This window comes from Strix aluco, chromosome 10 (assembly GCF_031877795.1).
Source record: "Strix aluco isolate bStrAlu1 chromosome 10, bStrAlu1.hap1, whole genome shotgun sequence".
NCBI lineage: Eukaryota > Metazoa > Chordata > Aves > Strigiformes > Strigidae > Strix > Strix aluco.
This window is the reverse complement of record NC_133940.1, coordinates 22725977-22753968: the sequence shown is the minus strand read 5'-3', so window position 1 is coordinate 22753968 and position 27992 is coordinate 22725977. Positions and strand designations below refer to the sequence as shown.

Sequence of the window (27992 nt, the reverse complement as noted above, 5' to 3'; positions counted from 1 at the left end):
CCCAGTTTGCTCAGTTCTTTGTGTAACTGAGGTGCCACATAAATACTATGGGCAAATTCATATAAATCTTGCTAAATGTTCCAAAATGTGTAACGATGAATGTAAAAATATAGAAATGCTTTCAACGCCTTAAACTTTTAAGTGATTTACACTGGACAGCATTGTACAAACTTAAGTAATTCTAAATCTTAAAATAAGTCCACATTTCAAAATGTGCTTTTTTTGTGCAAAACTGAAAGTGGGCTGGTAGGTAACAAAATCAACGTATACCTTCTAAAATAAAAAATTACAGTAGGAATTTATTCAACATATACACTTCTCTTTGCCTCAAGAAAACTTTATTATATCAGGGTGTATTATTTTTTGTAAGTAAACACAGTAATACATAAAGAAAGGTCAAGTGGTTTTCAATTAAGCAAAAATAAATATTACATGAGATGTTTTGAACCTGTGGTTTATCTTGAAGTGAGTGCTATTGGAAGTTTCTTCAGGTGTAGTCAATGGATTTGGCATTATGTGGGATAAAATTGTTGATACAAACGAGATGTTTTGGACTGAAAAGGCTGCCTAATGGCTTGGGTCAAATGCGACTTCTGTGACTTCCTATAAAAGCAGTGTGATGGACACAGCATTATATAGTGCTCAATATGCAGAACATCTCAGAAAGTCTGAGAAAAATTTTCAGAATGTAACATTTTTCCCCTATCTGTGACATGCTGAAGCATTTTTGAGGAAGATATTAATATCCATACAAAAGTGGTTGTTTAAACACTGATTAAAAATTACAGTTAAAAAAACTTATCAAACTTGTTGGAATTGGTTGAATGTGGCTAAGAGAAGCAAATTTTTATATTGTTATGGAATTCTTCTCTTACTTGCATTAATGTTTTCCAGAATAAATTTTAATCTGTTCTTAGTGAAAAAGAGTATTTCATGTATCATTGATTTAAAACTACACCTTAAATTATAGTGAGACATATTGTTTAATATTAAAACCTCCCCTTTGGAAACTGTTACTATTATACGTATTTCCCATTGTGCGGTGCCTGAACATCTCTCACTGTGATCTGTGGTGCAGTCCATCTGTGATGCAGTCAAAACCACAGCAAGGCATTCTGGCCACTGTTGTACTCTCTTCGTTCCAAACGATACTACTGTGGATGCTCAGCTCTACCTCCTCAGTTGTAGCTGTAGGGCTTGGGAATATTTGGTCCTTTCTGGTGTTATTTTCACTCTGCTGTTATTTATGCATCTGTTGGTTCTATTCCTGGACTAGTAAGGTACTTTTGTGCGCCTGCTTTCCTGGTGAAGTATGGAGACATAGAAAGACTTAAGTGACTTACCCACACACCTCAAGATCTTAAATCTCACAGTCTACATCACAAACCATTCTTTCTCATTACAGGAGAGAAATTCTGTGGGAAACAGGCTTAATAGTCCCTTCTCTTCTTTAGCATTCACTAGCTCTGTGGAAAGAGAATATTCTTTATAGCTGGTTTTCAGCAGTGTTTCGTATTTTTTGAGGGCTGTAGCAGACTGGGCTATGATACATTTATACGTAGTCTTTCATGACTTCCATCTGACTTAACATCTGCAGAATTCTTGCAGCATTGCTTCCATGTGCATATCTGAACAAGAGAGAGGAAAAAAGAACTGAAGACAGCTTTCTAGGAGCTGAAGAGCGTATAACAGCAATTCTGATGCAAATGTTATTTAATCAGAAACAGTTTTGCTCCTCATTATATCTGATTACTATGGCAATTAAAATCACCTTTTAACTACCAGTATTAGGATAAAAGATAGAATGAGCTTCCTCAGTCCCAATTAGTATTGAATTAATTGTTTTGAAGACATATTAACATTCTCCCCTAATGCAGATGAAGATAATGGAAATGAAGTTCTGTGCTAGTGCTTGATGGATATTCCTACTTTCCCTTTTCAAGTACTCTTATATAAGAATTCATATGCAATTTGTTTGAACTGGTATGTACTCGTATCGGCAATAATTCTGTTGTGTTTCCTTGAACTGTTATACTTGCATTGACTGTTTCAGGATACAACTCAACAAGGTTACTTCTGCTACAGTTTTCTAATGATTTTGTGCTTTCCTCATTGTTTTGTCTTTCTTCAATGTCATTTAGCATAAACAGAAATCCATACTAAGTTTATTTCAAGGTACATGTTATTTTGTACACGTCTTAGCCTTAATCCTTTGAATTTATATATTGGCTAGTGATTTCATGGGGTACCTGGAGTGATAAAACTTGGGGCTTATTTACATTCTACAGATTATTAGTTTATGGTTCTGGATGCCAATGAGGCCAGTGTTACAATTCCTTTGGGAAGTCATTATCTTTCATATTGATGTCGATGGTCTGTTTGAATATGCTGCACTCTTCCTGAAATACAATATTCGCAGAAAAAAAATCAGATGGAAATTTACATTATGCTTAAATATGGGCATCTATAGAACCAGGATGAGGTTTGATTTTTCTTCTTGAAAGCAATTATGCATGAGTTGCTCAAAATTTTTAAGATCTTTTTATGCAGGAGTTTGAAGCCATTTTGAGAATGGTGGATGTCAAAAATTACTGTAAATGTTATTAATATGGGTCAAAAGCAGCTCAAGAGAAATGCATATAGATGTGAGCATGCACAGAAAATTAGAAAGAAATTAGAAATTAAATTTTAATTTCACCTCTAAAATTTTGCAACGGAAAAATTTGTGTGTGCTTATGAATATGGCATATGCTACCTTCCAAGTAAACTGATATAATGAGGTAATTTGTCAGGGGGGAAAAAAAAATATATTAGGTTCTGTGAAATCTGAGGTTGGGATAATTACAGGTGAAGAAAGGCAGAACAATTGGATTCTTTTCTCTTAAAAATAGGTTTCCTGGGGGCTATTTACTGAACAGTAACAAGTGGTAACTGGTAACCTTCAAAAAGCAGGTATTGTTAATTTTGAAAATACCTGTAATATTGTTTATCTCAGTGTAAGTGCTATGTAACACTATATTCATATATTTTATAGACCTTCCAGTGTTAAAAAGCATTTCTGAAACAATTAAGTAGTTGATCAACTAACTTTTTTGTTAGTATAAGGTTTGTTTGGGAATCAGATAACGAGGAGAGAATTGAATGTAGAAATATTGTGAAATGGAAGTTTATTTGACTGTAATGGCTGGACAAGTTTGGTGACTAAATTCTGTTTAAGTGGAATGGTTATGTTTTTCTGTGGTTGTAGTATCTCATTTCTAACAGAACGGTTAAGATGCTGCCTTCACGAGAGCAGTTTCCCAAATTAAGTAGGAAAGAATATCATGTTGATGAGTCTCTTTCTACTGCTGTATCCTTCCTGTAAAGCACACCCCTCCCCAGTTGTTTAGCAGTAGGATACGTAAAGTTAACTTCATAAATTAAATAGTGATCATTTGCCAATATATATCAAGATAGATCTTCCTATATGAAGTATTGAATAATGAAAAGTTATCACACTTCCACAAATGTTAGCACAGTTTTGTACCCCAATACAATAGTTATACTTAAACGTAATTTAAAAGGCAATGTATGCTTTTAAAAAAAAAAAAAATCTCTAAGGCACCAAAGGACATTTATTTTAATGATAAAAGCCTATTTCTTCTCAGATGTAGAGATCTAATTAATCTAATTAACTTTGAACATTATGGCAGTAATCCTTTGTTAGTTGCGTAGAAATTGCTGGTCATTGGTGAGTTGTGCAATCCACTGGTAGAAGATATAAAAAATTCTGAACATACTGCATTTCATCTTTTAAAAGTGCAGCAGAAAGAAAGATTCTGTTTCTGCACTTGTATCCAGAATATACATTTTTGTTGAAAGTAGAAATATGGCTGTGTTTTTTTTAGAGTTTGCCAGATGGGCAAGAAAGGTAAAAGTGTGACTTTGCAGGTCTGGAAATTTAGATTTTTAAACCTAAAGAGACATCATTCGGTGTCATATTCCATAAGGTGAGAGCTGTAATGTAACATTTGTCTTGAGAGTACAGAATGTTCAACTTTACCACATAAAAGATGATTTTCAGTGAGCCATCAAAAGCTAAAACCAAAGTATCTCTTCAGACAATAAAATATTGTAGTAATGAGAAAACTATCAACTAGAAACAGCAGAAAATTCGGAGAACTGATAGTTGGTCTGTACCAGTGTAACAAAGCAAGCAACTGTATAAATGAGGAAATTTATATTCAGGGTTCGGCTTTACATTATAAATGAGTTCTGAAACTTTATGTGGTTTCTCCTAGCTTCTATATTTTTATTATATTTTGTAATAACTATTGTTTTGAGTGAAGTTTTCCATGGTTGCAGTAGAGCTAGTCAGTAGATTCCAGGTAGATTCTGTGACATATCAGGGTCAACAGTAAATTTCCTGTTGGAAACATGTTGGGCTACACATTTTAAATTTTAGAAGTTTTTATGTCTGTGTTATATTCAGATTCCATACTTGTCCAGTCCACCTGAAAGCAGTTAATTGTCATGGAAAGCAATGTAGGTTTCAGGGCCACTTTGGAATCTGTGTAGAAAAGATTCAGAAACGTGGACAAGTTACAGGTTGACATTTGCCATGGCATTTTTCTATCTACACGTTCTTAGTGGGAAAAGTCCTGAAATAGCATGCTTGATTTTCCAACCTCTATTGAAAAAAGGAAATTCACAAAAATGAAGCTTAATGAAGATCCTTTGAAGAAATATTTTTTTCTTTTTCAAACAGGATGTATTGTGAGGTATCATGCTAAGAAAAGAACTTCGTCAGTTTGGTCTAAACTAATTGCTTCCCTTTTTTTGAGATTAAATGTGTGATAAAAGTGAACATATACTGATAGGGCTGTCAGGAACAGGCCAAGAATTCTTTAAGCCGATTGATGAAACATAATTGACCTTCTATCATACGGGCATACACTTGGTTTTGCCCTAAAATAAAATGTATTTTTAAAAAGTTTTCTTTCTTGCAAACTCTGTAATAAGAAAAGGTCGGCTACAGAAGTTTTCTTCTAAAAAGTAGAAAGGCTCATATAAAGCAATCACCATCTGACGAATGTTTTGTTATGTGTCACAGAGAGGTTTCTACCTATTTGGCTTTGTAATTGTCATCCCAACATGAATTTAAAATCAACATTGGTCACTTCTGGTTCTGGCACTGAAATCTGATATTTTCTGTGACATTAATTAGTACAATTGGCTAAAATTGTTTTAGGACTTGGAATAATTTAATTATAAATTGAATGAGGTCACTAGAAGATTAAGGAATAATAGTGTTGTGGTTTTAGCCCCAGCTGGCAACTAACCCCCACCCAGCCACTGGCTCACTCCACCCCAGGGGGATGGGGAGAGAACTGGAAGAGCAAAACTGAAAAAACTTGTGGTTGACATAAATAGGCAAAGCAAAAGCTGCGCACGCAAACAAAGCAAAACAAGGAACTCATCCACCGCTTCCCATGGCAGGCAGGTGCTCAGCCATCCCCAGGACAGCAGGGCTCCATAACATGTAGCAGTGACTTGGGAATACAAACACCATCACTTCGAACATCCACCACTTGCTGCTTCTTCCCCCAGCTTTATATGCTGAGCGTGACACCGTATGGTCTGGGATATCCCTTGGGTCAGTTGGGATCAGCTGTCACAGCTGTGTCCCCTCCCAGCTCCTTGTGCACCCCCAGCCCACTCACTGGTGGCGTGAGAGGCACAAAAGGCCTTGAGGCTGTGTAAGCACTGCTCAGCAGTAACAAAAACAGCCCTGAATTATTGACACTGTTTTCAGCACAAATCCAAAATGTAGCCCTATACTAGCTACTGTGAAGGAAATTAACTCTATCCCAGTCAAAACCAGCCCAAATAGGTTAAAAAAAACCAGGAAGAATATGGAAGAAATCCCCCTTCCTCAGAATGAGTTCGTAAGACTGGTTTCTTCCCTGAAATACTGGAACAGTTCACAGAATCACAGAATCATCTAGGTTGGAAAGGACCTTGAAGATCATCTAGTCCAACCGTTAACCTAGCATTGGCAGTTTCCAACTACACCATATCCCTAAGCGCTATAAGCAATTCTTAAAAGAAAATTATTTTCTAATGCTAAAAGCATTTATAATTTTGTGCTGCCTTATGTATCTGCTAATCACATAAATGAAAAGTTACCTTCAAACAGTAGTAGAGCTTGATTGCAGATGCATTTATTTGTTTAGGTATGAAATGGTCATTTTTCTTTCATTTTTTTGAGTTGAACAATCTTTTCCTTCCCAGATAGAGGCAATATCTTCCCATTTTAACTAAGTAATCCATGTTAAAGCCTCTTTTTTTAAGTTTAGTGAAAGTCATCCTTGCAAGGGGCATAAGTCCATTCAGAACGAGGCCCTGGGAGTAATGCTGATGCATTTCAATTAAATACATTCCTGCTGAAGTAGACCTTGACCATTGTGACATTTTCTGAAAATGAAAAAAGTGTGCATTTCAAAAAATTGTTTTCAATAACCTGCCAGTACAACAAAGCACATTTTTTTTCTCATTCTATTAACTTTATGTAAGGCTGAGATTAGGTTATCATAAAGTCAGCTTAATTGGTATGTAAGCAAGGATTTGGCTTGTTTTGTAAACTGACATGAGGTATAGGTTCACTTATCAGTCATACTGTCCTAACTTGTTCTCGTTTAATTAAAAAGTAAATAACAGTCATGAGACTGTATTCTAGTGCACAATGCCAAGGAAGACTGCTTCCTGAAGATATTTATTATGCATGCAAAATGAATTTAGCAAATGAATAAAATGCAAATATACGAGGAGAACACAAAAGCACACTTTCCAAAAGACACTGAAAACTGACCTTTTAAAGTGAATATATTGCAATTAAAAATTCTGGTACTGATTATGAATAAAAAGTCATGTTTAAAAGTTTATACAGGACACACATTAGACGTGTGAAAAGTACTTAAAAGTTCAAAGCAAAACAGGGGATAGTGCCAGCTGTGAATAGAACTATAATTTTGAAACCTTTTGGAGAGGCAGGCAGGTAGACAGTATGTGTGACCTAATGTGGTATTTAACTGGACTCTTCCAGTAAGAACCCAAATTTATGAAAAATTTCCTGGGAAGTTCCTGTAAACTTTTGCCCAAATGGCTGTGCAGTACTTTTTATTAGCTAGATTAGTTTACAGTTAGTGTATTTGTAATAATGAGTACAAGATGTTTTGCAAAGTACATGTGGGTATTGCCTTTACTGGAAAATGATGGTGCACCAGTAAAATATATGAGTATTCCTATAGTAATCAGTGCAGACAAGTAAAAGGGAAGGCAGCAAAACACTCCAGAAACACAAGCGTGTTCCCAGGGCCTCTCAGAGCCTTAGCTGTGAACCTGAACTGAAGAAACCAAATAGGTAGGAGGTGGATCATGTTTTGGATGCATGGGCTGAGCTCTGTTTTGGCTTCAAGTGAAGCGCAGTTTCTGTAGTCCTAAATTATTCAAGTAACTTAAAAAGCATAAGCGATGTTGTTTCATTTACCATCAGTAATGCTACCCCAGTTCTTATATTTCATTTAAGTACAGTAGTTGTCTTGGGGTTTTTTTAGGTTCTAATCAAAATAGCCTTTTTTCTAGTGCAAACTGAAAAAGCAGTCATCATGAAGGTCCTGAAAAAATCTGCTAGAAGATGCTTATTCCCACCTTTTTGATAGATGATAATATGCTGAAAGCTGAGGAAAAACTCTGTGTAAGAGGCTAGAAAAAGAAACTGAAATTGGACTTGCCAAGTTTCTAGTTCTACCAATCTAAATTAGAAAGTTATGTTCCTGAATCCCTTCTCTAGTATGTACTGAATGTTTTGAGCTGGGAAAAATGTGACTGTTTATTTAGTGCATGGAAATATAGCTGACATTTGGAAGCAATGTTTAGATAAAACCTGTTCTAAATGTACTTTAAGACCTCACTTAAATTTACTCTTTCTTTGTGTTTGGTAATGAGGGGAGGGGAAAGGAAGTTAAAGTATTTCAGTACTTTTACTCACAAAAAGTGAGTAAAAAAAGGAAATTTGAATATTCAAAAAATTATTTTTAAAAATAGCTCCTAAGATGTAAGCTTGGCTTCAGGGAAATTGTTACTTGTCTTCTTGAAGAAGGTAAGGACCTATTTTTAGAGGAGAGAAACTAAAAACTCCAATGAAGTTGAAATCGTCAGAGCCAGCCACTACAACAGAAGAAAGTTCAAGAATGCCTACTGAAATTAAAGGCAACCCAAGAAGTTAAATATTCCCATCTTTATGTACAGTCTATGAAAGAGCTCTGATTTTATGTACATTTATCATTCATGGTTCAGGTTAGTCCCTAAACAGAGAAGCACTACCATGTTTTCTAGTGTGACCTTTCAGCAGTGCTCTTGTAATGGCAAGAATGACTTTAAAAGCCTCATAGGCTACAACAGGTTAAACACAGTTCAGTTTACAGTATGAAATTTTAGCAGCAGTTACTTAAAATAATAAATAAAAAAAAAAAACAAACCAAAAAACTGTTCTCCTGACTCAACTGTAGCTTTTATTGCTCCTCAGGCTAGCAAAAGAATGATACTTCACCTGTATATTTTTTGTCAACTTTTATTTCCATTTTAACCATATGAGTTATAAATAGAAAAGAATATTATTTTGCATTTAATATCAGGAGGTATGGATGTTGGGGTCTCTTTTTGATGTTTAGATGAGATTTGTCAGGAAGTGATAAAGGAATGTAATATTGACAAAAAGGATTCTAAATCTAACTTAAGGGTCATATTTCATAAGGTGATAGCAAAGGAAAATATTTTATCTTCATCTCCATGTTGAAATGGTTCCTCTGTTTCAGAGAAAGTGTTGAAACAGAGAAAATGGCTCCAGAAGCAGGTGAAGGATTACATTTGCTCTGTGAAAAATAAGATAAAGTAAACATTCTTCATCATTCTCAAGTATTTGTTTTCTACCTTTATAACACACTCCTCATGGTTAATTTAGCAGTGTACAGATTATGCTAAAATAAATTACCTACCTATGTGAGGAATCTTAGTTCTACGTCTATGTCAGATATAGTAATAATACAGTGCAAGAGCAGGCTGTTTCAGATAATAATTTTTAAAACTGAAGATAGTTTAATCTGTCTGCTGTGTTCCAGAGGTAGGTTAAATGTCAGCTCTATATACTTATTTGTGTTGGGTAAAAGACCTGATGTGCTTGATGAGCTTTATCTCTGGGCTGTGTTAACTGAACTATTTTTATGCAAATTCTTATACAGTGGATACAGGCAACATAAGGCATACAGAAGAGCAAAGCATCCTGATTTTTTTTAGGTTTTTTTTTAACATTTCCTATCTTAAGTACTTGCCAAAGAGAGATTTTCATGTAAGGAGGGTGACAATTAAGAAACTTAAATGTACATACAAAGAAGTGGTGAGACTCAGTGAAAACAAGACTTGTCTAAAAGCATTCTTGAAACTCTTATTTCTTCATGTATTATTATTTCTTTAAATTTTGATTTTTGTGTGTTACAGAGGGAGGCTTAAGGATTGTGAAATACTATTGCAGCAAATACTGCAATAGTATTTAACATGCAAAGGCACATTTATATTAATTTTACCTTTTTAGAAAATGTTTCTTTTTCTGCCTTGTTTCTAAATATTTAAAATTGTAAAGTTAATACTGTTGTTCCATCTCTATGTGCTGTTTGCTGATGGATAAAATATAAAGAATGGCTTGAGTTTGGGACAGGTTATCTATCTTTAGAAAGCTGAAGTTTAAAAATGAAGTTCTGAAAATAAATTGTGTTCTGTTTCTATCTGATACTTATTTCTTTGGGAAGTACTTTACATTAGAATTAAACCACTAATTGATTGTAAAGTTTTGAATTCAGTGTGTTACATGATGAAAAATTAAGACAGACTAGTCATGCCTGATTGTACACTTTCTAATATATTTTTGTCTTGATAAATATTCTAAACAAACAGTTATTGTTTGGAAGGACAGTTTTCCTCATAAATCTAAAGGTCATATCTGCACTGGAAGACATTTCAAAATAAAAACACTTGCTCAAAAGTAAAGGCTTCGTTCACAACTACTTCTTCATGCTGTAATTTATGCAGTAGGCTAAGTGCCTCTAATTGGTTTCTTGCATTCTCATTGCCTGTGTTATCACGTAACCTTTTTAAATGTATGCCATCAACAAGGAGTTACAGATTGATGCCTTAGGTAGAGTGGATTGAAAAGATCATGTGATTTACACTCCTGTTACTGCCTGTGCTATATCACATAATTCCTTTCAGAATTTTTTTGCTTAATCCTTAAAGTCCCTAGACTACTTCTTCCCAGTCTTGTTTGGAAATGCATTCTAGAACATAATTTTTGATTATGAACGTACTTCCACTAACTCAGCCTAAATGTTTTCATGTTTGCTGCTGTACCAAAACATCTGTCTCTTGGGGAAGTTATCTGTTGGGGTGAGTTTTTCCTCTCTTGGGACTTTACAGATTCTCAGCACAGGAGGTGGTTGTCATACCTCTTTTCAGTGACATCTTTATGTAGTCTAAAGAAATGATGCTGCCTTAGGCATTTCTTGTTAGAATCCACTCCCCCCGGTTATGGTAAAAGCTTTTCCAGTTGCGATTTGTCTTCTGTGAATGCAGTAATCAAGCTTGTATACCACTACCACTGGAAATAGAGTATGTTGATTTTTTAACACACTGATCAGATTGGTAATTCCTCATTGTTTCTTTGGTCATCTCTTTATATTGGAGCTCTTGGTCATTCCCCAGTGAAGAGATGCTGGATTACACCTGAAGTTATACATGCTCATTCTACTTTTGTTACTTTCATTTATTTCATTATTCCAAATCTTATGCTTGTTCAGTGGTATCTTCCAAAATGTTAGTATTTCAGGTTTGTATGTCATCTATTATGGCAAATTCACTAATTAGGTTTTCAGCAATATTCAGCTATTTTGCTTTCAAATGTTAAAACTTCCTATCTATAAACAAACTTTTGTTGTTACTTAGCCAGATATTTTACTAATGATCGTATTTTGCACCTTTCACTAATGAATTAAGCAGCCATTATATGTAATGTTGAAGACCAGATAAATGAGAGAACTTTTGTAGCCAGATAAAGTTGCATTAACAGAAACCATAAACCATGAATTTAGTCTAATACCTTTGGCAGGACTGTGCTCTTATACTCTTGTGTTCTGCTGACTTCAAAACAGGTGAAGACTATGGTACTTTTTTTTTTCCTGAGCTAAAGTTTTGGGGTTTTTTATAAACAAAATTCTACATTTGCTGTTCTCAAATAATAATAGTAATAATAGTAGGTATTTGGAATTTGAAATGGCATGATAATTTTGTAGAGATTGACAATTTGCTTCCACATTGGCTGAGAGAACTTTGTTAGCTGATTTGGCATTACCTATCCGTGGTCATTTATCTGTCTTTGTTCCAAAGGGGTAGTACTATTTGTGTGCATTAACACTGAAGTGAAAAGTTCACACATTTAACTGTGTTGAGATTTTTATACGTCTCTAGCAGCAGTCACTGTTGTTTGTAATACAGGGTTTCCCCCCTCACCCCTCCACCCCCACCCCCCTTTTGTACATTCAAATCTTCAGTTTCTGAATTAATTTCTTATGGTTTATCAAAGGTCTCCTTTTTTGAAATTGGCAGTCTAGTTCCAGAGTACTAATGTTTAGAATGTCATTTAACATAAAAACCTGAACATAAATACTAAATGCTTATTAAGACCAGTTCATCTGAAGTCTGCTATTTATAAGAGCAAAGTGTAAAATCCAGAGTATTGCCTTTATACACAGCAAATTCCTTTATAGATGCATGACATAACTAATCCTCAGCATGGATGGAGTTTATGCCAGTCTTTTTCATATACATTGTCACATTGTGGCCTACTCTAATCCCTTTTTCTTCTTCTCTTTTTCTGTTTGTTTCCTGTAACTGGTCAAAAATTATGAAAAGTTTAGGTATCTCGATATTAAGATTGCTTGCTCATCTCAAATGTGATTTCTACTTATTCATTGTAATTTTTTTTTCTGTCTGTGCCTCTCAGCTTGCTTGGGGCTCTTCAACAGTGTAAGAAGCAATAATATTGTTCTATGGAAGAAGAAAGGTTTTTTTGTCTTCATTATTAATGTTATAAGTAGTCAAAATCTGTTGACTAACACTGGTCTAAATTGTGGGACATCCAAGAGGATGAGTCTTACTGTAACCTCCTAAAAACGCACCCATTTTCAGAACAGACTGTATATGCTAAACCAAATCTGCAATAGAATATTAATGTGAAATCCAAGTTAAAACAAATCGGGCTTGTAGTTAAACGCATCAATTAATGATTAAGAATTTTTTTGTCTTCTCAGTTTTGTTTAATACCTGTAGTGCATCTGGTTCTTTGCTAAGGCTGATCAAAGCCTTATAGAACTGGTCATAAGAGGGAAAGAGCTTGCAAATTTTTTTGCATTCATGTATCCATTTGCTGTCTCTTTACTGCTTGGCACCAACTTGGAAAAAAAAGAATGAGGAAGAAAATTATCATTCCAGTGAAACCCCTATCCTTGTGTACAATGGAAGATATCTAAAATGGAAATAAAATACATAATCCTTATTTCCACTGACAATTTCTGTTGGAAATAAGTTTCTCAGTTTAGAAACTTCTGGTAGGTTTTGTCTTTGTTTCTGATTTGTGTCTACAAGTTGGTAGTAAAACAAACAAACAAGAAAAAAAAAAAAAAAAGTTAATCAAGGAGATAGCTGGCAATGTTTGAAGTACCTCAGCAAGAACTGTGGGGAAAGGCTGAAATTTCTGTTGATTTTTATTTATAATTTTAATGAAGCCTAACTGAAAATGAAGTTCTTTGTCCAGTTACCACTTAATCACCTGATGACATTGATTAAGATGCAGTGCTGAGATCAAACCTAGTAAAAATTTTACTCTGAGGAATTAAAAAATCTTATCACTATGTCTACACTTTCCTTAATTCATCTGTCTTTATACTGTATATTTTGATATTCCAAAAATAGGGTGTTTTTTAGCAGTTGCAGTAATTAGTGAGTAGCACACTCAGCAAAAATGGAAGTGGAAAGCTGCATAAACATTTATGAAGTATTGAAGGATTTTTGTCTTTTTGAATAAACTCTGCCAACTAATTTTTAATGGAAATCAAACAATATTGTAATTTTTTTGCACATAAAATATTAAAATATTCTAACACTTTAATTCTATGTATTACAGTCACATTCATTAAAAATTTCAGACCAACTTGATGTGTATTAGTTTGGACAAAGTGTTTTCACAGACCTTTGATTTAGAAAATAAATTTAATACAGAGCCAACAATAAATCAATGAGTAAGCATGTGTAGGATAAGGAACACAAAGAAAATAATTGTTGTATGCTTTAGACAAGATTCTAGCCTTGTATATTTGAGTGTGAATACAGAGAAGCTAATTTACTTATTTTGCAGGAGCTTAGTTTTTTAAGGGTTTTAGATGGAAAGTAATTAAAAGTGGTATTTCAGAGTCTTCTGCTGGTTGCTACTCTTGCTCTGCTCCTTTCATCTCACACTGAAGATAACTTTATGTATGTGTTGTATATTCTACATAATGGTTTAAATTACGTTGATGTATAATTTAAATTTATCAAGATGTATAATTTAAATTTATCAAGTAGTTACACTGATGATCATGATGTGGAAATTTGAACCAGGTACTGTTTTAGGATTGGCGTGCTCTTCTATCAGATCTGGATTTAGTCTAATAAATCTAAATGTAATAGAGAACCAGGGCAGAGTACCTTTTGCATTAATAAGCTGCTTTTAAACTTGAACATTTGAGAGCTTGAATGTGCATTTAACCTCCTACACTTTGTGTGAGTCAGAAGTGCTTTACTGTAATATAAATCTTTTGCATAAAGTAATTATCTTCCCACTCTGATGGGGAAATTTATATTAACTTTAAGTCTGAGGGATGTGAATAAAATGTCCACCTACCTGCTGAGTCTAGTCTGTATTTTAGTTTTTGGTTATAACACAGACATGTGAACAGGAAAAGAGGCATTCATCAATAGTTTTGTAACATTGCAGTACTTTGACCCCAATTTCTCATGCTGTTTGAATGTTGCTATCAACTGTTATTAACAGACTGAAATGCAAAGGAAGTTACTTCCTTTTTACATATTTAAGTCTTTTAATCTTTCTACCCAGATTTCCATAATGCACCATGAAGTCCAGCAATTGAAATGCTATAGGTTAACTTGGATATGAAAAAAACGAGAGAAAGATTTAGCAGAACTGGAATTCAGCTTTAAAGAAATGTTATGCCACCTGCTTTCACTGCATGATTCTCTCCTCATTGCTCTTACCTTAAGATCATCCATGGTATACTGTTACATGTGTAGCATATGGCGTATGTATCCTCACATGTCGTATAGATTTTTTCAAGGATTTAATGCATCATGAAGACAGCATAAAATACTTGTACTACAGTATTTAAATTTGTGCCATTCAGTTTCATCAGATTTTCCATATGCGTTGATTAAATCAAAAGGAGATGACCTGTTTCTACTTCAGGAACATCTTAAAAGAATTTAGTAGTGAAACAGCAGTCATTCACCAGCAGCTGTCTATCTGCATGCTGAAGATATCAATAATGCACAAGATAACATCTCTAAGTTGAAAGACCAGTAGGACTGGCATCAATTTGCTTAATAGATCATCATACACAAACTAGACAGTGATACCTGAAGCACTGACAGCATCCATTACATTAAAATGTATGTGTGCCTTATTTGGAAGCGTTATGTAAACTTGACAACACTTTTACTTCTTTTCTTTCTGAAGTCTGATTTCAATTGCACTGAGATTAATATTATTTTTCTCCTTTTCTCAGAGGGTGATGAGACAGGAGTGATGGATAGTCTGCTTGAGGCCTTGCAGTCAGGGGCAGCATTCAGAGATCGCAGGAAACGAACACCAAGAGTACAAGGTAAGATGCTTTATAAAAACTTTTAGTTATAAACTGAGTGGGGAAAAGTTGTTTTGCAAAGATTTACCAACAGTTTTCACTGAAAACCATTGAGCTACTGTTGGTTATTGAGCTTCTGTGAAAACTCAGCATGCTCTTTGTGATCACAGATTCTTAACTTGTCGCTCTATCTGCAGATAACTACGTGCTCTAAGACATGGCAAGGGTTCCTGTTGTGTTTGAAATAGCATTTAAAACATTGCTGCAAGAAGTATATTTATCTTAATCTTTAAAACCATAAGTACAATTAATTTCTTGTCAGTGGTGATATGAAAAATGCTAGCTTCTTACACCAATAAGACTTGAGGCATACAGCTGATAGTCTTTTTCAAGCACTGGTCTTAGATACATTCTGGTTTGGTTGGAAGTTATAGTGTGTGTAGTCATAAAATCGAATTACAATGAAGTAGTTTCACTTTCTTGAGGAACACAATAGTATTATACTGAATTGCATATGGTTTAGGTGTTTAGTCTGAGCAATTATTCCTTCCTGGAAAGTTGATTTTGAGAGAATCTGAGAAGGCTAAGCAACTGCAGTGTTTCTTCTATTCATTTTTCTGCTTATGGTATGCCAGTTACATACAGTTTGTGAACTGCTTTTAATCTGCATTTACTTTTCATCAGAGCTCATGGTAGTATACTGTATTTTGCAATTTTTTATTTAAAACATGTCTTACAGTAAAAAATACAGTCTTCAAAAATTTACAGTTAAAAAATTGTAGTTATTTGACATAAAATCAAAAGCTTATGTTGGGTATGTGCTGCTAAAGGTTTGGCAAAATGGAGTCGTCTTGTTTTATAAGCAAGCCATGTTTATCCATGTAATCCTCAATGAGCTAGGGTTAGATTCAGTTGGCTGGTTATTTTTTTTGAGAAACAGAAGAGTGAAGGCAAATTCTACTACCTTTTTTAATCTAGCTAGCAAAGATGCTATATAATTATTTTCAATTTGCCATATGCTTGATCTTGTGGAAAAGATTAAAATGTTACATAATGTGTTCATACTAAGAAATGAATTCTGCTACAATTCCAGTATATTCTTAATTCAGAGCTTGTTTCATATCTCAGATAAGAACTGAAAGAACTCCTTGATCAAAATGTGGTTTTTTCCATATCTTGAGAAATATCAATGTGAGAGATGGTCTCTCTGTGTTGTGGCTTGAGGAGAGATTTGTCACCCAGTGGTGACAAAGAAAAGCTTCCCAGGGACCAGAGGAGATTGCACAAAATCTGCTGCAGCTGGGAAAGCCAATGAGATGACTGAATGCTGGTCCAAAACCAGTGGTTCCTCTGCAACAATAGGAGGCAAAGTTAATTAAAAATCCATTTTATTTCTCTTCTGTTTCATATAGTCACTTTGACTTCTGTGTGTTTGAAATTTCATTGTGTCAGTTGATATTCTAGTGGGGTCTGGCTTTTAAATTTAAGGTGTTGATTGACTTTTCAGAACTTACTGTGAGAAAAGGTCTAGGTAATCCATTTCCAAGCTCTGGCCAACTGTAAGTCTTCTCATAAGTGGATAAGACGATTATGTAAAGTTTTCAGGGGGTAGCTAAAAATTTAGACAAGAGGCAATAAATGTTAGTCTCAGTCAATCTAGTGAGAAGACAAAAAGACTTTTGCTTACTTTTTGCAGTTTTATTCATTAATTGGTAACAGGTAACCCCTACAGAAAGCCTAAAACCAAAACTAAAAAAACACAAACAAGAAAATGCCCCCAAAAAGGCTCAGCCATACAGTAAGTTCATTTGTGTACATTTTCATATAAGTGCTCTAGATCTGTCTTGTTGCGAACTTGCTTATTCTATTTGCATCTACTCAGGGTGAAAGTAAAACTATAGAAGGTTACAACCCTCTCAATGGTTACAATCAGTAGATCATGAAAATTTGGCTTCTGTTGTGTTTTCTTCCAGTGGTTTCACAGAGTAAATTTAAATCAAAGGAGCAAACTGTAGCATCTCTACCAATGGCATTCTTGTCCAGTTTGTCTCAAAAGAAAAAAACCCACAACTTTCTAAAAGAAAAGCCCCTGCAATGACCTGCATTCCCTGCTAGCTTTAGGGGAGCATGTGGGACCTAGGAGGGATCATTTCATGTGGGTAACAGAGCTCCAATTACTGCAGGCCTACAGCTACCCTAGAAGAGTGTCGTTCTACCAGACAGACCTGTTCAATTAACCTTTTGTACAGAGGTCACTGGTGTACGTTGTCGCATATGTTTGTGTTTACGTGGGCATGTCTTCAAAATATTTAAAGAGTAAGAGACAGACTGAGGGGTAAGAGGTGGAGATCAGGAGGGAATGGTGCTCTGTTCATTGAGAATGGCAGCCCTACACAGCGGGAGGACGACTCAATACTGCAGTTCTCCTGCTGGGCAAAAAAATTTTGGTGAAATGTACAGGCAGGTTTGGGAAAGTAAAACTAATTTAAAATGTGTTAATTGTATTTGTTTGCTAAGCTTGTAAATGAAAGGCTACACTTTAATGGGTTGCATTATAACTATAGACTTTTCCAGTAAAAATCTTTTTGTTATCAGGTCATGGAAGTAAAAATAAAAAATTCCTGTCCTCCTCCCCTAGTTTCTGATTTCATTGTACTCTTGAGTCTACATAACAAGAAATACATTTCAACGTAAAAAAAGTTCCTGTGTATTTTTCTCTCCTACGCTTATTACTGCAAATTTACTGTCTCTAGGTGCTGGATTTTAAGTATAGAGATTGTCCTTTCAGTAGATTGCTTTGCTTATAGAGACTATAAAATAATAATTAGAAATCAGTTTCTAGAAATGCTTCTTCCTCTTCCAAAAATATACTTTCCTTTTTGCAAGTTTTCTAATACTGGAGAGAGAGTATAATAGAGAACAGTATTAGGTGGCATTCATCACAGGATACCAGTTTAAAATGTGTGTCCAGCACTACTGTTGCACCAATTATCCCTAACCTTTTTTTCTGGCCTTGGGGTATGCTGTTATTAAAGAAGACTGATTGAGGAATATTTTCTCTCTAGTATTAGTTTAAGGAAATTTCTGCACAGAGCTAACTACTCTGTTAGAGTTCTTTCTGTTAAGCTACTAAGTCTTTTGCCATGGAATTTAAGTTAATTTTTTTCAGAAATGTTAATAACTAATGCCCTTTCCTATACATCCAAACTATTGCAACTGCAGTGATAATATGTGCCATTATTTCTGTAGTCTTTCACTAACAGGAAAGCATAGCTATAAGGAACATACATGCAGGTTCTTTCTACTTTAGATTTCAGTGTGAAGTGTATTTATCAAGTATTTAATGCGGTCTGTTAGTACACATATTTTGGGTTATTTTTTAATCCATCCATCAAAATCAGTGCAGTGAGATACACAGTAGCCATGATTTAGGAACTTTTGAATTTGATATTTTTGTGAGTTGCTACACTCTCATTACTATTTCCATATTAGCAGTACACCTTGAGAAGAGAAAGAATGAACCAACCACCCTTGTTCAGTTTTAACATCTAATTTGAATGTTTTATGCAAGCCATCTGAAGTGCTGCCACCACTTGTTTAACTTCTGTAAGATAAAAAGGAGTTGAGGCAATGGATTATTACTACTTTTTTATGATTTGATAATTTTCAGATGGTGTTCAGACACTTCCTTTAATTTAAAATATGTTTTTAAAAAGAATTTTTAAAAATTAGGTGCATATTTTGCATTAAAGTTCCATCAGAATTCTAATAAAAAGGTTATAGTTTTAGGTATTTTGTGTCTTCGGCTTGAATACATAGCTATGCTTAAAGTTAAAGGCAGACTTCTGTGTTTACCTTTGCATTGATTATATTAAATAAATTCTTGAAAGTTAGGTTTCTGGGTGCACAGTCCTTATTTACCTAAAACATTCAGATATCTGCAGCAAAGCATATCTGCTTTACTGAAAGCATTGCAAATCATTTTGTATATAGCAGTTTCGTAAATAAACTGATACTTGACATGCTTACATCTGTCTGTGAATGGATGAGAAGATTATCAGTGTTAAAATCAAAAAATGTGGTAGGTGCACTTCCAACATCACAATTTGTGCTCAACTAAAATGGTGTTTGAGTAGCCTTGTTTGCTGTCTTTCAGTTGAACTGTGTGTCATTGTCTTTATCATTAAGTATGTGTTATAAAATTAGAAATATCCATAATGGACTATAAAAATATTAGTCTCAAGTTCAAAAAAAGGTATTCATTTTAAATGTATTTGGTCATCTTTTTAAACATCCCATGGTAAAGAATTAACATTCCTATTGTTATGTTCAGCTAGCATCTCATAATTTTTTATTTTACATTAAGATGCTGAGTATTTAAAAGCATGTTTGCTACCTCAGTTATACAAGGGACGGTTTTTTTGCTTACAGTCAGGAATCATGGACTAATGAGACTTACACATATGATCTAAGTGCTTCAGAATTATCACAACTATAATAGCAAGAGCTAAACAAGGATCACCAATAATAAATTTACTGGTTTTGCCATCAAGGCATTATTGTGAGATTTAAGTTTGCTTTTATTTCTAAATATAAATATGGGTTGTATAAGGAAAATCTATTCATAGTACCATTCAAATTGAGTCTTAGCAAATTACCTTAGTCCAGAGAGCTCCATAAACAGTCCCAAAGCTATTTAAAAATAGGTATTTGTGGTGTAATCTGTTTTTACTGTGTATGCATTTTGGCTTATGGTTTTTGTAATTAAAGGAGTAATATTAGATAATATATTATTCTGGTGGCTTAGTATGAAAGCAACAGCTGTAGTATGCAGAGGTTTTATTGGCATTTCAGAGGAATTCTGCTTACAAGCAGGGTGAACAATAAGTTGTGAAAAAGGGAGAGAAAAAGGAACTAAAGCAGACTTTAACGTCCAGCCTGCTTAGACTGGATTCTCCAGGTTTTCAGATGGAAAACATACCATCCAGGTAGTGAAAAGGCTCTGGAAACACCTCATGACCAATAAGTGTCTGAATTTAAAGACAAGAATTCAGGAATTGTATACGTTTGGATAATTCTTTTCACCTGTGTTATTGTGTTAATTACAGTTCTCTGGAGCACGGACTGAAGATTGATTAGTTTTCTTTCAAGCTGATTCTCTGATCTTGGTATGCATGAGATTGTTCACATGTTGATGAATAGCGTGTAAAGTACTTAACGTTTGGTAAACTAGACAGACATAGCGAAGTGGTATGGTGAACTCTAGACTTTGTATTGCTGCAGCTTTGTTTAAGTTGTTACTTGCCATTTAATTTTTTTTTGAGACGATTTTTACTTGAATAAATGAAAATATGCCATGAAATGGCAATGACATACATTCTGAAAAATGTCCTTCAAAAAGATGGTGCGATATAATTCTCACTAATTACCTTTGAGTTTGTCATTCATCTAAAGCATTTAATAACTTACACAGGCTACAGAAACTTATGTGCCCCATGATTCTATTAGTGTAAGCGCTTCAAAATGCGTTTCAGCATAGTACGAAAGGTATTCCCTATAACTTCTTCTGGAAAATCATTATGTAAAATTTTACACTGAAAGTATCAAAATATTTGTTTAAGTTTTAGCATTTTTAAAAGTCAAGACTAATGTTACTTTACTCATCAAATTGTCCTAAGATCTCAAAATATAATTTTTTGTGACTTAAGACGTAGCTGAGTGCCTGTTTCCATTTGAAATAAAAACACATTCATGATGACGAGAATTACATGAAAGTGCTGAGGATTATTCTGCAGCCCCATGACATCTGTGAATTGCATCATATAACACCTGAGCTTATGCCAGCCAGTTGCAGAACTGTGCCAGTTGCTTCAGACATGGACACTGACTGTTATTCCTTTTAAAGTAGCTTTTGTCTGTTTCATCATAGGGCTCGGCAGGTACCTGGAACAGTTATAGAGTTCATACAGAGGGTGTATTATGGGGTTTCTTTTTCTGAGAGTTGACTTGGCACAGTTGAGTCTGAAGCTCTTAAAAGCCTTTAGAATTCCAAAAGCCTTTTTGAATGTCCTATTTTGTGAAATAGATTTTTACAACTAAAACACAGCTTTTCTGAGAACCAGAAAATTGTTCATAGTAACCAGCCTCTCAAAAAGAGTAATCCAGAAGGAGGCTGCCAAGTTCACGTGGTGGAATTTTGTATGAGTTGGAAGTCACCCACAGTTCTGATTTATTTTTTTTTTAAATTCACACTGAATCTGAAAACTGTTCTATTTTATTGAGGTATGTCTTGCTAGGTGTTAAGGCTTTCTAGAGATGGATAGCTCAGTTTTGGCTACATCTGTATGCAATAGCTGAAGTTAGAGAAGCTACTCTTGCACACAGAGAAAGGATATTCATGCATTCATTTACCAACTACATGAGTAGTAATAAATGATATGCAAGGCTAACTTAATTTGCATTTGGACATTTGAATTTTCTTTGTCAGCACCGATGCTGTTATCATGCAGTTATTGCAAAACACTTCTGTTTGAAAAATTTTCTACCGCAGTACTGTTTACTGAGGTAATGCACATTGGCTTTAATATTTTAATATATGTATACATAATGAATGTAAAGGAAAGGAAAGAGATGAAAATCACTGTTGCAGTGTATGACTTGGTAGCAGATGAATTTAACTGACATTAGGTCAAAATGGTTATTTTGCAGATAGGGATCCTTTCTGTTCCATCCTGTTCTAGCCCTGTAATGTAGAATTGACAGTCCTTTAACCTCAGCACGGAGAGACCGTCCCAGGTTTTTTACTAGTGGTTGTCATCTTGACTGTAACAGTTTAGTCTACTTTCTACAAAGACAGTATTCACCCTATGGGTTATGATGTAACAGAACAAATAATGGAAATTCTAATTTTCTTGTTGCATTATCAGGAGAAAATGAGATTCTCTTCTCAGCATACCCAAAATAATAGTGTTTAGTTACAAAGTACTGATATCATCTTAGCAGTAGACACATATTAGTAGTTAGGCCGTTATGTGATTGTGTGAGAAGCCAGAATCTCAGTTGCTATATATTGCCATAATTCCTTTTACTTTACTGATGTTTTTAGTTTAATAGTCTGTGACAGGTTAAATTAAGGATCTAAGCCAGGGTGCCCAGTGACAGAGGGACAAGTAGAGGCCAGCAGTCCCTGTTGGATGGAGAAAGAGGCTAAAAAGATTTCTAAAAATGATAGAAAAGCTCTGCCAAAAGAAAAAGGTAGGAGGATACTACATATGGACTTGACAATGTAACCTGCTAACTTGGCTTTTTTTTAATACAGTCTTCTCTATTTACTTTTATAATTTAAGTCCCTGAATCTCAAAAAAAGTCAAGGTGATTTGAACGTACTGTACCATCTTTGTCTTAGCCACTTTCTCCAGCAACTTGTTCATACAGTTTTACAGTACTTTATCTGACATGCTTTTGCCCTGAAACCATAGTCTTTTATTTTTCAGTTACAGTATATCCTCAATGTTTTAAACTCCTTATTTGGGGGAAGGTTTGTTAACAGCAGTCCAGTGGATTCCTGCCCCTCCCTCTTGTGTTTTATTCTGATGCTAAAGTGATGGGTTTAAAGAGGGTATTGGTGGTATTACTGTTCATTGTGTTGTCTTTATCTGAAAATCTGAAAGCTCCTTACGGCACTACTCCCCCTTCCATCATTTAACAGATGAGTAAACAAATGCTGTAGTTCCATCCTCTTTCAAAACTAGCACACCCTAGCACTGGTGCTGAAAGAGCAGTCCTGCTCTGGCAGCTTATCTTGTTGTTAAGATTGTAAGAAATTCAGTGATTCAGTTTCACTTCATGGCTAGCCCAAACCTTTGTTTGATTCTCTAGAGGGTCTGTTCTTCATGCAGCACACTGTATGTAAGTCCAGAGTCTATTGTGGGCTGAACAGCCAGCCAGTCTGAAGCCAGCCAACTCCTAGTTTTCTAAATGCTCTTTGGATTTGGCTAAGGCAGTGCTGATCCCTGCTCAGTGGAGATCTTCGGAGGCTCTGAAACACTGCACTAACGCAACTATGTTGGCTTCAGTGTGACCTGCATGCAGGTAGCAAAGGCAGGTTCATCTCTCTGCAAAAGACCCAGTTGGCATTTGTTTCATTTTCTTTATAATAGTTGAAGGAGTACAAAACAATCTTACATGTGTTATCAAGAAAATAAATTAAAAAGCATTAAGTAGTCTCCTTTTTTATCAATCTTTTAGGAATCCTGAAATTATATTTGCATGTAAGTTTTCTTGGGGCTTAGCATGGAATGATGCGTTATAATTACAGCGGAACTTGAAAAACGTCTGCGGTATTCCTAGTTTAATGCTTTTTTGTGTACAGAAATACCTGGAAAGAAAAAAGTTAAAATATTTGAACCAGATAGAACTGTGTAGTTCTCAGCTACCTAGGGAAACATTCGAACTACTGAGGTGCATTCGGGGACAGACTTTTTAGTAGGGCCTGTTGGGATAGGATAAGGCATAATGGTTTTAAGCTAAAAGAGGGTAGATTCAGACTAGATATAAGGAAGACATTTTTTACCATGAGGGTGGTGAGACACTGGAACAGGTTGCCCAGAGAGGTGGTAGATGCCCCATCCCTGGAAACATTCAGAGCCAGGGTGGATGGGGCTCTGAGCAACCTGATTGAGTTGGAGATGTCGCTGCTATTTGCAGGGGGATTGGACTGCATGACCTTTAGTGATCCTTTCCAACTCAAAACTAGTTTATGATTCTATGAAAATGCAGCATCACTTTCAGTTTAGAAAAGGGTCATATGCAACATAGAACATTCTTAAGCATGACATCAAATTCTGTTAGTACAGTGTATAAAGGGGTAAAAGAAGCTTGTAAGAAATCTAAAATGTTACTCTGTGTGTGTATTTATAAAACCAGGTGGAGTGAGTTACTGTTCAGTTGATGGAGTCATTCTAGATAATGAGTTTGCTTAATCTAAACAGACCAAAAGTCCTTACTGAGGGGCAAATGTCAGGGCAAGTGACAGAAATACATAGAATAGGCACTATAACTGCAGCAATTATGAAACTTGCTGGATACTGTGCTTGTTACTGGGCAATTGCTGAATATTGCATCCTTTTCCCCTCTGGAGCAGACCATGTTTCTGTCTCCTTATAGCTTGAGTATCTAGCTTATTTCTTGCAGAGAATGAGAAATCTTGTTTTATTTATGTTCAGCTTGTTCCTTGCATACCTTGTTGAGATTTATTGCATGGAGGGTTTGGTGATGTCTTTGTAATGGCCACCTTCAGCAGTTGGCTGAGTGCCTTTTTTATATAAATCAACTGAGACTAATTTGAGGGTATTACTATTTTGCTTCTCAAAAGTTTCACCAACAGGGAAGAAACTTTTTAAGAAAAATAATTTTTTTCCATTTGTTGTTCTACATAGCATTCAGGAGGTTAATATTTGGGAGAGCTTGAGCAGTTTAGGTGTATTAATCTATCCTTTATAAACACTTGTCTGTCAATATTTTATTCTGTTCACTGACTTGTGTGATTCTAATTTAGCTTCATTTTTACAGAAGACTGTTTCTAGACAAACATTAATAATTCCTGATGGAAATATACTATAAGTTATATGATACTGGTCAAGTTTCAGTATTCCTATTAAGATTTTCATGGAAAAGAGCAATTTTTAATATATTTTTAGCATACTGTAATGAATGATTAAGCTACTGAACTGGAGAGTACTATTGCAAATACAAGATCAAAGAATGGAAGTCAGTGATAGACAACACAAAATATCAAGAAACACAATTTGCCTGCAAAAAAAGTAGAGTACTTTAGCTGAGGAAGCAAACTAGTTTTAATTAGAGTTATAGATAAGACTTCATGTGATCAGTGTTACTTTTTTTCTGTGCTTAAACTTTTGCTATTATTATGATGTTAATTAGAGGCATGCTACCAAAAAATCGTACTTTGATCTTTATAGCTTATTACAAGTGGAAAATTTTCTCAATTTGGGGGTATAGATTTTGTAATATCAGCTCAACCTGAATTTGATTACTTCTACGCTTCTAGGAATTTTTGAGAAGATAATTTTAGGAATGTATTTTGTGTATTGGCAAGTTGTTGGCTAGTTTTATACAATGATTTTTTTACGCCTTTCTACAAAGCATCTCTGGGCATTCATTCATAATGGGCTTAAAAGACTAATGGGTTTGACTTTGCATGGCAATGAACTTTGCTGGTTTAGGTTTCCTACTGTTGTGCTACAGGCAAGTTTAAATTTCAGGGAGCATATTGAGACCTGGTCAATCAACATCTTTAACACAACTTCATGTCACTATCTCCAATACATTTCTGAAACTGTAGCACAGGTGGTTCCTCTAATTATTGTGCATTATTGACTCAACATAATATAGCTGAGCTGTTATATTTGTAATATATGTAGTTATAAAATTGCTGTCACGTCCTGAAAACTATCAGTGGTAGTTAATTGTAATACATTTGTATTGCTAGATTGTTTCAATTTGAACACTGTTACATTTCAAAGTTGCTACAGTTAGGGTGAAGGTTTTTTTAATTATGAATAAAAACAGATGTGAGATATTGATGATGTAGGTTGTTGTTAATTCTAATAGTTGTACATTTTGAATAACTCTAATTCCAAATCCTAGAATCATCTATATTCTGTAAAAACAAGACACCAACCTTGAAAGAGTTACGTTTTTTTAGTCCTCTTCAAAACATACTGCAGAAGAAACCCTTGATATGATTCCTTGTGCTTGTCTCAGTAGAAGATTTCTGCATATTATACTCCTGATTTCTTTTTTTGAGGAAAATGTTGATTATAGGCTATAAGATATAGTGAGAATATTACAACTAGTGTATCTATCAGGGTGTGCTTTAGCTCATCCTCTTTTACCCTCTCCTGGAAGTATATAACATCATAATATTGTTATTTAAAAACCATATATGTACTGTGCAGTGTGTTTCAGATGGATGTCTAAAAATAAAGAAGATACTGGAGTTCTTTGTTAGATCTATATTATGTTTACTTTTCATTTTCTCTGTGATTTCTGTAATTTTTTTTCTTCCATTTTCTGTTACTGCGTTAGGTATTCTGATGTTGAAGAGGATTCTATTTAAATAATTATAAGTCAGGTATATAAAATTGTGCAACAGTGTCTATGTGCCTGTAACTCCATGAATATATTACTGGAGTGGAATGTCAGCCTTTCTGCATTTTTTCCTACAAATTTAAGTTACAAAGAAAAATAGACATATCACACTGAAATGGAGAAAATGTTCAGTTATTGTGAGGATTTTTTTTTTTATTACAAAATGAACAGATTTCTGTAATAATAGGGGAAAAAAATCTTATTGACAGCATTCCCGCAGGAGCTTATCTTCCTCAAGTGTTTACAGGGAGGTTTTTTTTGAGACTTTGGAACTATACTGATATCATTGGTGGCTTATGAGACAATGCCCAAGGTAAAACTTCAGTTCACCACTTATCAGGGGATATGTGAAAGCTCTTGGGCTGCAAGGTTCATTAGGTCAGTATATAGAAGCTGTCAGTCAGACTGAGCAGACAAGAGAATGTATTTGGGTTTTTTCCTTAGTAAGAGAGAGAGGGAGAAATAATCAAACTTTGAGGGGGTACAGCATTTTCCTTCTGTAATCAGGTTACATTGTCAAATTGTGTAGCTTTAAGCTCTGCAAGAACTATGGATAAAATAGAACTGGATGGACACAGAAGGGTCCTGATGACTTCATAGAGCATGGTTTGAGTTTGAATTAAGTTGATTTGAGAACAAAACCAGATTTCACCATACTGGGGGCTGATTAAAATCTAGCAAGGTATCAAATCAACTATTTGGAAATTAATTAATGATTTCCTTACAAAAAAAAAAAAAAACCCAACCATATCTGTTTCACTCCTGAAACAATACCACATTTGTCAGACATACCAAAGATGCTTCAGAATTTCTTTACGTGTGAACGCTGCTCATTACAGGGTGGATTTGATAAAAGCACATTTTACTTTTAAATCTTCTTTACTAGAGTGAAAACCTTAAAGGGAGACTTACTGAAAGTTCCATTTCTTCTTCTAATGGATAACCACTCTGAAGGAAGCTAGAATTACGTTTATGGAGTCTTTTGAATATTTATTTTCTGTTGAAATAATATAGAGTCTATTAGTAAGGAATATACATTTCAGGAAAAGATATCTCTTCACTGAAGGCAATCATGGTTTTCTTTTAAAGAAGTAGCAACATCTCATTTAAGTGAGCGGAATTTGAATCTATTTCCATGTTGTGCTTAAACTTAGGAAAATCTTTTCAAATGCATTGAAGAATTGCAAAGCTTTGTAGCAGTGAGGGGAGAGAATTTACAGGTATGTAGAAGCTTTTTAAAAAATGTTGTAGCAGTTTGCTGGAATTGCATTTCTGGTAGAGCTCTTACTGTTAGAACAGTAGTTGAAAGGGTGAAACATTCAAAGACAAAGCAATCCAATGGAACGTAAAACCTGTAGAGAAGTTGTTCTTCATTGTTTGGAGATACAGTCCAAGGTCTGCAAACATCTCTGTAATTCTAGCCATGTAAAATATAACGGAGGATAAACTTACATCATGAGAGAGAAAAACAGAAAAACATTTTGTACTTGATTGACGATTGATTGTCAGGTATTGAAGACGCTAGGAAGATATGCACCACACAAGTAGATGAAATGGGTGAGCCTGTAGACGGGGACTGCTGTGAATGCAGAGCTGACCTTGTCATTTGATATTTAGGCCACACATTTGCAAACGGCATCAGTGTATTTAAATATCCACTGAAACATTTATCTCTGGCCGTATGGGGGTAAGATGATGTGTGTGAGAGGGAGTGCAGATGCACATATGTACAGATTTGCTAGTAAAAATATCCCAAACAGCTTCAATGCACTATTGTCTGTTGTTTTTTTATTTGTCTTCCATAATAGCATAAATGATGTGGGT

General features: G+C 34.8%; 1 protein-coding gene across 1 annotated transcript in view; it reads left to right on the top strand.

The window, feature by feature from the left end:
• Positions 1 to 27992, top strand: part of DIAPH2 (diaphanous related formin 2) — a 247805-nt gene that overhangs the window by 166777 nt on the left and 53036 nt on the right. Inside the window, exon 27 of the mRNA XM_074834780.1 lies at positions 14922 to 15017. Within this exon, the coding sequence (XP_074690881.1) occupies positions 14922 to 15017 (96 nt within the window). The remainder of the gene's footprint in view (positions 1 to 14921; positions 15018 to 27992) is intronic.